The 14,376-nt window shown below is 40.0% G+C and overlaps 1 protein-coding gene across 1 annotated transcript in view; it reads right to left on the reverse strand.

Annotated features, from left to right (window-relative positions):
• Positions 1-575: 575 nt before the first annotated feature.
• F10 (coagulation factor X) overlaps positions 576-14,376 on the reverse strand; it is a 30,483-nt gene continuing 16,682 nt past the window's right edge. The window contains exons 6-8 of the mRNA XM_089693561.1: positions 12,343-12,587; positions 6,008-6,125; positions 576-2,946 (exon numbers count right to left, since the gene is read on the reverse strand). Of these exons, the coding sequence (XP_089549687.1) occupies positions 2,399-2,946; positions 6,008-6,125; positions 12,343-12,587 (911 nt within the window). The 3' untranslated portion in view covers positions 576-2,398. The remainder of the gene's footprint in view (positions 2,947-6,007; positions 6,126-12,342; positions 12,588-14,376) is intronic.

The raw sequence follows: 14,376 nt of genomic DNA on the forward strand, positions 1-14,376 counted from the left end.
ACTGGGACAATTCATCCCTTGATGGCCAGTTCTGTGGCAAACATCATTTTTTGATTGGTTCTCTTACCTGCCTTTCAGCCATGAGTAAACAATAAAGAAGGGAAGAATTCCCATAGCTGTACCATGGAGAAGACTGTCAAAGAATGTCTTACATCTATGTGCAGAAATAACTACTACTGCTTTTCATTTTTCTACTGTGATGATAGGAATGTTGGACAGAGTCAATTAAAACATAATACCCAAACTCTCTAAATTAAAAATTAGGACACATAAGGAACCACCTACAGTATATTTGCCCAAACTACTTTAACCTTTCACCAAGCCCAGTACTCTAGGAACCCAGTGAATTGTGACATTCCTGCTGCAACTGGAATAGTTTGGGATGTATATAAATGTTGAAAATCTCCCTTTACTGTCATTTATGATGCAATAGAGTTAGTTATCTAGAGTATTCAGTTCAGTATAGCTGTAGTTGCAGATATACAAGATTTTGTTTTAATATCAGTAATTTAATATACTAGTTTGCAAACAAAGCACACACATTTTCTACTATATACTATATGTATCAATCCACATTTTTGAAAACTGTCCCTTTATTGAAACACTTAATTTACATAAGTGCAAGATGTTATATTTTTCGTGAAAGCACTATTTTTTTTATTAAATATGTATATGAATGTATTACATAAGAATGTTGGCTTAAAAAATAGGTAAACCGGTAGTAACCAACTACAAATATGCATACAAGTATGAGCAAACATATAAAATGATACATGTTTTGCAACTTGTATTAAAATATTCCAAAGTAGTTTAGCAGCCAGCAGTTCCTGAACATAGGCATTCTTTATCTGTTACTTGTCGGTTGATATAATTTCAGCAGGTTAGCGTCAGTGAATTATTGTCTTATTCAAACATATCATTACAGTATATAATAATCCATAAAATGAACATGTGCAGTCACAGATGTTTTGCATGCTTACTATTAAAATGTAACTCCAGACAAGACTTTTTTTTTTATTAGAGTTTTGGATATCATTGGTAACATTTAGAACTTCCACTAGGTTGTCATTGTTTTCTGGGCCCCCATTTGTTGGAGCTCCCACACTTCTTGCTGCAGTGTTATTATTTGTTCTGCTGGGCATATGCAGTTTACTTTAATTTACATTCAGCCTGCAATTCCTACCAGACTGAAATACTTCTGTGCTCATTCATAGGTGCAAAGGTCTCACAGAGGTTCTATCCCTTCTCCACTCTTTTTTTTATTATGTTTGTATCTCAACTCTAAATAGGCTTCTAAATAGCTAATACTCTAGTTCATTGTTACGTCTCTGTGTTTTTTAGTGTTGGTGTTTATTGTAAAAGGAGTGGACGTTAGATGGTCACTAAGCTGAAACACAGTTTTTGTATATACACTTAATTGATTTATTGCTCTTTCAGAAATTCATGTAAATAATACAGGAGGTTATTAGAATTTATAGCCCCAATGAAGGACATAAAAGTCAACTTTTTTCACTGAAATATTTGCTTCTCCAGGGCTTAACTTCATGGGGTACAGTAGGGGCCATGGGTCCATGAGGCTATACGTAATACACAAGCATAACTCCTACCTTATTTATGTTATTGCATTACATTCAATTCACAATAAAGCCACATTTATTTGTCCTTCATATCCCATACCCATTCTTTTATCTTCTGTTTTTTTTAAATTATTATTATTACTACAGTAACATACAGAAGCCAATCAGAATGCACTCTATGCAGTCAAATCATGGCAGGATTGATTCTGATTGGTTGCTGTGGTTTAGTACTCTTAAGAATAATAACTCTTTATGCCTATGCCATTCTGTAAAATTGTTAACAAAAGGTCTGCACCAGCCTTTCTCAACCTTTTCAACACAGAGGAACCCTTGAAATAACTTTCCAGTTTCAGGGAACCCATTGCTAAAAATTACTATATCTATTCATGATACATTAGTGAGATGGCCAGTGGGAGCAATGCTCCATACACTTGTAGTCATTGGGAAGAATTACTCCCTTACAAATAGCTACAATGATCAGAGGTGTCAGTGAAAACTTATATGAGGGACAGATATTGCTCATTGCTCAAGGAATCCCTAGCAACCTTTGGAGAAACCCTGGTGTACACAGTGGTTTATAAAAGATAAGAGAAGCAAAAAACGTAGCACCAAAGCCCAGAGGAATTTCATTAGTCCATGCTGATAACATAAGATAGTATGATGGAATAAACAGCAAAAGTTGGATCATCTTCGATTATGTGCAGTTCTAACAAGGTTTAAGAACCTGTATGTGCATTTATGTGTATGTTAATGAATGACTTTTTACATAAATCAGTTTTTCTTTTATGACCTTTTGATGGAACAACAGACTTTGACTTACACTACTGGTGCCTTTTCATTACCCCTTTAAGCCATTTATGTAATCTGGATACTTTGGTGTAAACACCATACTTGCCTTGCTGTGCACAGCCCTCTCCCCAGCTAACGATCCCAGTCACAAAGTACGTGTCTTTGTATGGGGTGACGTGTGGGCCCCCACTGTCTCCCTGGCAAGCATCTTTTACCTCCTTGTCGTAGCCAGCACAGAACATGTTTTCTGTGATTTTAAACTTACTAGACTCTTTGCAAGTCTGTCTGTCAACGTAGGGAACATTAAGCATCTGAAGCTTTGTAGCTTGAACCCCTCGCTCAAAAAGACGTCCAAATCCGCTCACCATGGCCTGTCTCTCATTCATCAGTACTTCATCTGCAAAGTCAGGATCAGGAAGGCAAGCCGGAATAACATTATCAGTGTAGTTAATGGCTTCTTTTAGCTTCACTACAGCAATATCAAAATCATAGGTGGCTCTGACGAACTTCGGATGAACAATTATTTTCTCAACCTTGTGTGTAGATTCAGTGCCGTCATTCTTTACTGTGTTTACCTCTCCTGCAAAATTACACAAAGTAGAATTCTTAAGAAATGGGGGGAAAGAATGTTATTCTAATGGAATTACAAAAATTAAGGAATGACACATTATTATATAAATAAACTTTTTACGAACATCTCCATCCAAATCCCATATATAACTGTATTGGCACTGATGGATTTACCCATTAAAGCAGAATGCCAGGCAGGAAAATAAATACACAGATAAAATACATATAAGACGGCTGCCAAATTATTTCTGTTTATTCCTGAGAATTAATATACACTCTTCAAAAATGAAAAAAAAATATGAAAGGAACACTTTGAAAACACATCAGATTTCAATGGGGAAAAATATCATGCTGGATATCTATACTGAACTGGGTAATGTGTTAGGAATGTAAGGATGCTCCATTGTTTGATGGAAATGAAAATTATCAACCTACAGAGGACTGAATTCAAAGATTTCTAAAAATCAAAGTGAAAAAATGATGTAGAAGGCTAGTCCATTTTGCTGAAATTTCATTGCAGCAACTCAAAATGGTACTCAGTAGTTTGTATGGCCCTCACGTGTGTGTATGCATGCCTGATAATGTCGGGGCATGTTCCTAATGAAAGGACAGATGGTATCCTGGGGTATTTCCTTTCAGATCTGCACCAGGGCATCACTGAGCTCCTGGACATTCTGAGGTGCAACCTGGCAGTGTTGGATGGAGAGAAACATGATATGCCAGAGGTGTTCTGTTGGATTTGGGTCAGGCAAGCATGGGGGCCATTCAATGGTATCAATTCCTTCATCCTCCAAGAACTGTCTGCATACTCTCGCCACATAAGGCTGGGCATTGTCGTGCACCAGGAGGAACCCAGGAAACCCCTGCACCTGCGTAGGGTGGGACAATGGGTCCAAGGATTTCATCCAGATACCTAATGGCAGTCAGGGTGCCATTATTTAGCCTGTAGAGGTTTGTGTGTCCCTGCATGGATATTCCTCCCTAGACCATCACTGACCCACCAGCAAAATGGTCATGCTGAACGATGTTACACATAGCATTACATTCCCCACAGCTTCTCCAGACCCTTTCACGTCTGTCACATGTGCTCAGGGTGAACCTGTTTTGATTTGTGAAAAACACGGGGTGCCAGTGCTGGACCTGCCAATTCTGGTGTTCAATGGCAAATGCCAATCAAGCTCTGTTGTGCTGGGCAGTGAGCACAGGGCCCCACTAGAGGATGTCTGGCCCTCAGGGCACCCTCATGAAGTCTGTTTCTGCTTGTTTGGTCAGAGACATTCACACCAGTGGCCTGTTGGAGGTCATAATGTAGGGTTCTACCAGTGCTCATCCTGGCCGGCTCTACTAGAGTAACTGCATGTCTCCTGGAATCTCCTCCATGCTCTTGAGACTGTGCTGGGAGACACAGCAAACCTTCTAGCAATGGCGCATATTGATGTGGCATCCTGGAGTAGTTAGACTGCCTGTGCAACCTCTGTAGGGGCAATGAATCGCCTCATACTACCAGCAGTAACTTTCACCCCAGCCAAATGCAAAACTAGTGAAAAACAGTAAGAAAAGATGTGTAGGGAAAAAAAAAATTTCAGTGGCCTCCACCTGTAAAACCATTCCTGTTTGTTGCCCATCTAGTGCACCTGTTGTTAATTTTATTAACATCAAAGCAGCTGAAACTGATTAACAACCCCTCTGCTACTTAACTGACCAGCTCAAAATCCCAGGAGTTTAATTGACCTGATGCTATACTCTGATTAAGAAGCGTTCCTTTAATTTTTTTGAGCAGTGTATGTATGGGGGGGGGGGTATTACTCCTGGGTTATACCATTGGAGGGTGTAATCCCCATCAAGGACATTGCAAAAAAAAAAAAGATAGTGGGACTTTAAATAGCCCTCCAATGGTCAAATATACACGACACAAATGTTAAAAGATATTTTACATGTCGTTATTACACTGATTTTAAAAAAAGCATTTGTTTAATTAAAAACACATTTAAAACTGGATGTTCGTTTTACCACTTGGCTTCCACATAGATTGATGGAAGAACTGTAGCCTAGAAGTCCTCAGAGATCTTTGAATGTAGGACAACACATTTTGCGGGATTATTTCAGAAGTATAGGTACAGTAATCACTTCCACAGTCAGAATTCAATTTCACTTATAAATAAGCATTTTGTTGGTGAGTCAGTGGGGAACTCTGTCCTGGCATGTCTTACTGGCCAATGGGAAGACTACCACTAGGGAGATGTGATCAACTTAATCAAGAATGAGTTACTAATTGCATAATGATGGTGCTGATCCTCTACATCATCAACTGTCATTCCCTATAAGGGGCCATGGAAATAATATCAATCCCATATAGATGCTTGTTTGTTGGTACCATGCGGTGTGTTTCACTCATCTTCCTGCCCATATGAGATTGATATTTCTTTCCATGGCCCCTTATTGGGAATGACAGTTGATGATGAATAGGATCAGCACCATCCTTATGCAATTAGTAAATCATTCTTTTTTTAAGTTGATCACATCTCCCTAGTGGTGGTCCTCCCATGGGCCAGCAAGGTATGACAGGACAGAGTTTCCCACTGACTCACCAACAAAACACTTATTTATAAGTGAAATTGAATTCTGACTGTGGAAGTGATTACTGTACCTATACTTCTGAGTTCTAGATCAATGGTCATATCACGAAACACGGACGGACCTACATTCAAAGATTATTCTTAAATCAGTGTAATAAAGACATGTAAAATTTATTTTAACATTGTGTCATGTGTATATTTGAAAATTGGAGAAGAGGAATAGTGACTAGATTGTGTGGATTGCAGCTGCTGTTAGAGAATACGGGTGCCGGGCATGTTGATCAAAGGACAAAGATGGTGGCCCAGGATTTAGGGAAATGTCTCCAGATGTTAGGAGAAGCAGAAGGGTGAAAGAGGTAATACAGAGTAGACCAAGTGTTAAAAGTGGACCCGGTGCACTATGGCAATACTATGATGAAAAAATGAACAAATGAGCAAGCAGGGTATGTTACCATTCACTTCTCTGGGTTAAACATGGTCTTCTCTAATACTTACCAACAACAACTTTGAAGAATTTGGTCTGATTCATGCAGTGAGCTGCAGTGAGGATAAACTGATTGGACAGGATCGTTCCACCACAAAAAGGCTCATTTTCATCACTTATCAAGAGAGCCTGTGAAGATGCACAGAGACAACTTTAGAAAGAATATTTTACTTTTTTTATACTGTTTAAGTTTCATTGGCACAGACTAATGTCTTTAACAAAACTCTGTCCAGAACTATGAACTATTTAGATGGGGCCCTCTGACAGAGCTAACTTTGTAGAGCTAATTTATACATGAAATGTCTTTTTTACAGTTTTGTGCATTTTTTTATTAAAAACTATTAAAAATTTAAAAATTCTATCAAACAAGCCAAAAGAAAAAAAAAACTTTAAATAATAAAAATTAGAACTTACACAAATATCAGAAAAACATTAGCTAAGAGGAGTAATGAAGGAAGAAATAACTAGGACTGATTAGGATTAAAGAGAAATTAGGTATGAATACATTTTGTTTAAATTGTTTTTTACTTGTTTGTTTGCATTTGCCCTCTTGAGGATTTACCCCCCTTCCTGACCAGGCCATTTTTTGCATTACGACATTGTGTTATTTTAACTGACAATTGCGCGGTCATGGAACGCTGCACCCAAATGAAATTTACGTCCTTTTTTCCCACAAATAGAGCTTTCTTTAGTTTTTTTTAATTTCCTCTGCGGTTTTAATTTTTTGTGCTATAAAAAAGAGACCGACAATATTGAGAAAGAAAAACAATATTTTTGACTTTTTGCTATTAAACATACCCAGTAAAAAAAACAAACAAATTTCATCACAAATATAGGCCAAAATGTATTCTACTACACGTCTTTGCTAAAAAAAAATCCCAGTACATGTAAATTAATTGGTTTACGTGAAAGTTATAGCATTTACAAATGGCAGAATATACTGGAATTATCTCTTCTTTATTTTTACTAGTAATGGCAGTGATCAGCGACTTATAGCGGGACTACGGAGGGTATTCTGACATGGGGGGAACTGACTTGGTGTCACTGATATCCCCAGAGACACCAATACAGTGATCAGTGGTAAACAAAAGCACTGACACTGTACTAATGGCACTGGGCAGGAAGGGGTTATTATGAGGGGCGATCAAAGGGTTAACTGTGTGCTGTTTTACTATGTGCTGTGTGTTGGTGTTTCACTTTGGATGGCTGTGTTGTGCACAGCCATTCAAAGCAGTGTGCACGAGCTGACAGGGAGAACTGTATTGTTTACATGCAGTTCTCCTCCCCGTCGGAGATCCTTGTCAATCACCAGCTGGGACCCGGTGATTGACAGCCGCGGCCGCAAATAGTGGCATGGGTAGCATGTGTGCATACCTTGCGTGCACCTCCTACACAGCAATGAAAAATCATGTATATATACATGATTGTGCACATCTGTGCTGCCCTGTAGCAGTACATCTGCTATAAGGCAGTCAGGAAGCGGTTAAAGGATAAGTTCAACTTTGCACAAAAATAATAAATGCACATTTTTTGCAGGTAAAAAATGTGCATTTATTATTTTTGGCTACAGGAGTCTGTAAAGCATTGCAGATCTGTCAGTATATCTGCTTGCTCATACGGGATGTACAAGCAAACAGATATACTGACATGGGGATTCAATGAACTACCACGAAACTACCACGGCTCTCCAAAGCACTGTGGTAGTTTATTGAGAACCGCTAAGATGCTAGGCTGTCGGGACTTGTAGTGCATTCAATCACAGGACTCTGTAAATTAATGACATGGCCATGTGACAGATAGTATGGGGAACTTCTCCCTGTACTTCTGGTAGATTGAGGAGGGAGCAGCGGGCGGCAGCTGCAGCATTGGGAACATGTTACAAACAGGGTTACAAACGTGTTCTTAAAGGTAAATTTATCCGTTAAAGTAGAACTATAGGCAAAACTTTTTTTTTTCATTTTGGATAGAATAAGGGAGAGTTATAATGCCTATAAGGTTTATTTTTGCCCTCTATGTCCCATCAGGGAAATTTACAGTTGTGTTCAAAATAATAGTGTGTTGAAAAAAGTGAATAAAGCTCAAAATCCTTCTAAAAGCTTTTATTTCAATACACACAAATGCATTGGGAACACTACACATTCTATTCCAAATCAAAACTTGAAGAAAAATATATCAAATTTGTGTTGTTCCTCTAAAAAATTTTAAGAAAAGTAAATATTAGACTAAATATTAGAAAAATAGCAGTGTTTGTATTCTTCTTTACAAACTCAAACATTCACTATATAAACTGAAAAATGTTTGAAGAGAACTGCTGTACATCTGTGTTGCATGGAGTCAACCAACTCCTGGCACCTGTGAACAGGTATTCCAGCCCAGGATGATTGGACTACATTCCACAGTTCTTCTCTATTTCTTGGTTTTGCCTCAGAAACTGTTGCACATTTACTGGTGTGTTTGGAGTCGTTGTCTTGTTGGAACACCCATTTCAGGGGCATTTCCTCTTCAGCATAAGGCAGCATGACCTCTTCAAGTATCCTGATGTATTCAAACTCATCCATGATCCGTGGTATGCAATAAATAGGCCCAACACCGTAGTATGAGAAACATCCCCATATCATGATGCTTGCACAACCATGCTTCACTGTCTTCACAGTGTACTGTGGCTTGAATTCAGTGTTTGGGGGTCGTCTGACAAACTGTCTCCGGCCACTAGACCCAAAAAGAACAATCGTACTTTTATCAGTCCACAAAATGTTGCACCATTTCTCCTTAGGCCAGTCAATGTGCTCTTTAGCAAATTGTAACCTCTTCAGCACGTCTTTTTTTCAACAGTGGGACTTTGCGGGGGCTTCTTGCAGATAGCTTGGCTTCACATAGGCGTCTTCTAATTGTAACAGTACTCACAGGTAACGTTAGACCTTCTTTGATCTTCCTGGAGCTGATTGTTGGCTGAGTCCTTGCCATTTTGGCTATTCTTCTATCCATTCGAATGGTAGTTTTTTGCTTTCTTCCATGTCTTTCAGGTTTTGGTTGCCATTTTAAAGCATTTGCGATCATTTTAGCTGAGCAGCCTATCATTTTCTGCACTTCTTTATGTGTTTTCCCCTCTCCAATCAACTTTTTAATCAAGGTACGCTGTCTGGAACGACCCATTTTCCTCAGAATTTCAGAGAGAAATGCACTGTAACCAGCATGTACAACATTTGCTGCCCTCCTTCCTTAAATAAGGGCAATAATTGCCACCTGCTTTTCAAAGAATGAATGACCTCACTAATAGAACTCCACACTGCTATTATTTTGAACATGCCCCTTTCAATTAGTGATTCAATTACACAGAATCAGCAGCATGCATGTCATGGCTGTTGGGTCTGTTGGATTTCTATTACTCTACTACACCTGCTAGTAAATTATTTGCCATGTAGAAATATAATTTCTACCAAAAACAGTGATTGATCAGGTTAGTGATGTCTGACTGCTATTATTTTGAACACAACTGTACCTTCATTTCCTGTCTCATGGCCAAACAAGAAGTGAGAGGAGATCCCTGCAAATTAAGGTAATTTCTTGGGGGCCCCCATGTCACCAGAACTAGTATCCCCATATAACGATTTCCCCTCTATTACTTTTCTGGGAACAACCCAAAATTTGGGATTTTCTTTTTCTTTCACATTCAATGATAATGGTAAACATGACAAACAGAGACAAATTCTCCCTAATGGGGGCACAGGCAACAATAAAAACTGACAAGTGTTTTAATCCCTCTCCGCTCTAACCAAAACTAAAAAAATGTTTTGCCTTTATTAATACTTTAACTGATGACATATGAAGATCAAAAGTAAACCTATTGTTCTAAATATGAGTGAAACTGAATAAATACAATGTAACAATACATTGCTACATCATATTCTTTGATGATCTATTACAAGTGTCATTTTACACAAACAGCTGGGATTTGCTCATAACAGCAACGGGAGCCATGGCAAGGAACACAAGGCATAGGAGATTTGCTCTAGGAACTGTTGTTTTAGGGTCTATCACCTACATCTAACATCCTGAAGTGGTTAATAGCCACTCAAATGTTTATTGTCTGTATTAATATTTGAGAGATTTTTCCTAATTTTTTGTCAATTTGATGGGCATCAGACAAAACTGGAATGAAATCAAATTACCCAAGAGTGACACAGTCAGCAATAAAAACATATTCTAGTAGAGTGACACCCAGGCTGCATTTCAAACTTACCAGAGTTGCTAAACTGCCATCTCCATTTAAAACAAAAATATTTCCTAGAGTTGGGAATTCTATGATAATACACACTGCTCAAATAAATTAAAGGAACACTTTGAAAACACATCAGATCTCGATGGGGAAAAATATCATGCTGGATATCTATACTGATATGGACTGGGTAATGTGTTAGGAATGTAAGGATGCCCCATCATTTCATGGAAATGAAAATTATCAACCTACAGAGGACTGAATTCAATGACACCCCGAAAATCAAAGTGAAAAAATTATGCAGCAGGCTAGTCCATTTTGCTGAAATTTCTTTGCAGCAATTCAAAATGGTACTCAGTAGTTTGTATGGCCCCCACATGCTTGCTTGCATGCATGCCTGATAATGTCGGGGCATGCTCATAGTAAGATGACAGATGGTGTCCTGGGGTTTTTCCTCCCAGATCTGGACCAGGACATTCTGAGGTACAACCTGGCAGCATCATATGGACCGAAACATAATATCCCAGAGGTGTTCTATTGGATTTAGGTCAGGCGAGTGTGGGGGCCATTCAATGGTATCAATTCCTTCATCCTTAAGGAACTGCCTGCATACTCTCGCCACATGTGGCCGGGCATTGTCATGCACCAGGAGGAACCCGGGACCCAGAGTAGGGTATGACAATGGGTCCAAGGATTTCATCCCAATACCTAATGGCAGTCACGGTGCCATTGTCTAGCCTGTAGAGGTCTGTGCGTCCCTCCAACGGTCATGCTAAACGATGTTACAGACAGCATAATGTTCTCCATGGCTTCTCCAGACCCTTTCATGTCTGTCACATGTGCTCAGGGTGAGCCTGCTCTCATTTGTGAAAGGCAAAGGGAGCCAATTCTGGTGTTAGATGGCAAATGCCAATCGAGCCCTGTGGTGCCGGGCGGTGAGCACAAGGCCCACTAGAGGACAACGGGCCCTCAGGCCACCCTCATACAGTCTGTTCCTGATTGTTTGGTCAGAGAAATTTACACCAGTGCCCTGCTGGAGGTCATTTTGTGGGGCTCTGGTAGTGCTCTTCCTGTTCCTCCTTGCACAAAGGAGCAGATGCTGGTCCTGCTGATGGGTTAATGACCTTCTACTGCCCTGTCCAGCTCTCCTAGAGGAACTGCATGTCTCCTGGAATCTCGTCCATGCTCTTGAGACTGTGTTGGGAGACGCAGCACACCTTCTGGCAATGGCACGTATTGATGTGCCATCCTGGAGGAGTTTACCTGCCTGTGCAACCTCTGACACTGACCTTATCCAAATGCAAAACTAGTGAAAAACTGTCAGAAAAGACAAGTAGGGGAAAAAAATGGCACTGGCCTCCACCTGTAAAACCATTCCTGTATTGGGGGTCGTCTCTTTGTTGCCCATCTAGTGCACCTGTTGTTAATTTCATTAACACCAAAGCAGCTGAAACTGATTAACAACCCCCTCTGTTACTTAACTGACCAGATCAATATCCCAGGACTTGAGGCTACTAAAGGCTAAAGTTTTTTTTTTGCATTCTTGCAGCCATTGAGAAATACTGTGAGAGCTGTGATTAATCACAAGCCTTGTACCATGTGACTTCTGTGATCATTCACAGATTTCACTAGTAGTAAGCAATGATGTCAGAAGTGACATCTTGCTTACTACTATTCATGTGATCACTGATTGACCAATCAGTGATCACATGATCGGGACCTCCAGACACAGCGGGCACCGGATCGCAGTGCTGCACGCTCCCAGGGAGCGTGCACAGGCTGTAAATGCGGGCGCTGTTTATGAATGGCAACATACTTCTGCACTGCTCCCGTCCGGTTGTTTATGTACATGGGCCGGACGGGAATATAACTAAAAGCTAAAGGTTTTTTTTCAGTTTTGGATGGAGTAAAGTGAGATTAAAATACTTGTCAGTTTTTTATTGCTGTTTGTGTCCCCATTAGGGAGATTCACCATCTCCTAGAGGTAGTAAAATTTAGAACTCTTTCAAATGACAGTAAAAGTAAAAAAAAAAATAATAGAGACAATGATATTGATAGTATAAATGATATGTTTTGCATATACAGTATTCTGATAATTTACATAAAGATTTAATATGCTGAACATTTTACCTGCCATGGACATTCACCAAGTTTACAATCTCTTCCACCCACAATTCTTCCTGATGTATCGAAGTCTAGATTATAATCTGGAGAGGCTGTTGATACAACTTCTTTTTGGTCACTGCTGCTTGGTGTTGCAGAGTCAGCAGGACTCATGCTATTGTTTGCCTTATGTGAGGCATCCTTTTCCACTTCCTCAGAGACTGACCTTTTGGATCTTGACATTGCTGCTCTTTTTCCACAGGGATAGCTCTCTAAATCACACAAACAAAGTCTATAATCGCTATGAAATGTAAATTAAGAAAAGAGGAAATAGCCACCCAAAATAATCATAATAAAAACCTGTACATTGTCTTCCTTATCTTTTTTGTCATTGCTGCTTAAAGTGGTTCTAAAGGCTAAAGGTTTTTTACCTTCATGCATTCTGTGCATGAAGGTAAATAACCTTCTGTGTGCAGCGCCCCCCCTAGCCCCCTCCAATCCTTACCTGAGTCCCCTCCGGTCCAGCGATGTTCTCGGCAGCCTCGGCTGAGAAAGCAGCGGGGGGACCATTGGCTTCCGCTGCTGTCAATCATAGCCAGTAGGCCAATGAGGAGAGAGCAGGGGGTAGGGCCAAGCTGTGGCTCTGTGTGTTTTATGGACGCAGTGGCTCAGGGATGAACATGTTCTGTAAACACAGAACATGGAAATGCAATTATTTTAGTAAATATAAACTACTAAATACCTTTTCTCATCCTCAGTTAGAGCAGTCTTGTGACTTCTATCAGTGTCCAGCCCTTGGTAATCTTGTAGGAGGAGTTTTCATTCTCCTCTGACCTTCCTATGAGGCTGTATAACTCCTGAACCTCTGTGTGGACAGCGCTGAGTGGACTTGTGCCAATCACATACACCCTCCCAAAAAGAAAAATAAAATCCTCTAGCAATACACACCAAAGAGAGCATGTGCAGACTTGCCACTACTGCTCTAACTATGGCAGATGGATTGGGGACAGAGAAAGTAGGGGAGGATCAGAGAAGACAAGATCAAGCATCCTTTTTACACAATGCAGAGGATTAACCCCTCAGGTTCCACAGTGAGTATAACAAGCATGCTTTCCTGCATATACAGTCTGATTTTACTGTTGTGGGTTTAGTAACACTTTAACAGCCAACTCAGTTCCTCCTGCCACCAATCATAGGTGACAACTGTAAGCCATTGGTCCACAGGGTCATGGCTATGACCTATCTCTTGGTGGAGGTTTGGTTGAGGGTTGCTACTCAGGGGTCTGGGACTGGGTCAATTTCAGGCTGTAAATGGCTTGGAAAGCTTTATATTAAAGTGTTACTAGACCCATGACCCTGCATTCGCTATATCTGGTCTTCCACAGTACACAGAACATGGAACTGCTAAATACCTTTTCCCATCAGCAGTTAGAGAAGTCTTGTGACTTCTATCAGTGTCCAGCAGAGTACTAGTTAAAGCTTGCATTAGTTTTCATTCTCCCCTGATTGTCCTATGAGGCTGCAGGACCCTGACACTCTGTCTGGACAGTGCTGATTGGCCTTGTGCTGATCACATGCACTCTCCCAGAAAAAAAAGAAGGAAGAAGGGGATGATCGGAGAAGAGAGGATCAAGCATCCTTTTTAAACAATACAGAGCATTTATCCCTTAGGTTCAATAGTGAGTATAACAGGCACGCTTTACTACATATACAGACTGATTTTACTGTTGTGGGCTTAGTAACACTTTAACAGCCAACTCAGCTCCTCCTGCCACTAGTCATAGATGACATTGGTCTACAGGGTCATGGCTATGACCTATCTCTGATGGGCCATAGCTACTTTTATAAAATATTGACAGTCATATGACATAGTCATAGCCAGTACACACATATTGTTCCTGTCTGATATTCATCCAAAACTCATCATTAGCAAACCACAACCAAAACATATTTTTGATTGGGAGGGGAAAGATTAGAATCTCTGTCAGGTCTTAATAGATTTGTATTGCTGTTGGTAGCTCCATTGAGGAGCAAGCCCCTCACTACTTTTACTAATAACAA

Source organism: Staurois parvus, unplaced genomic scaffold (genome assembly GCF_062004578.1).
Source record: "Staurois parvus isolate SC_StPar_1 unplaced genomic scaffold, SC_StPar_1.0 ptg000634l, whole genome shotgun sequence".
Taxonomy (NCBI): Eukaryota; Metazoa; Chordata; class Amphibia; order Anura; family Ranidae; genus Staurois; species Staurois parvus.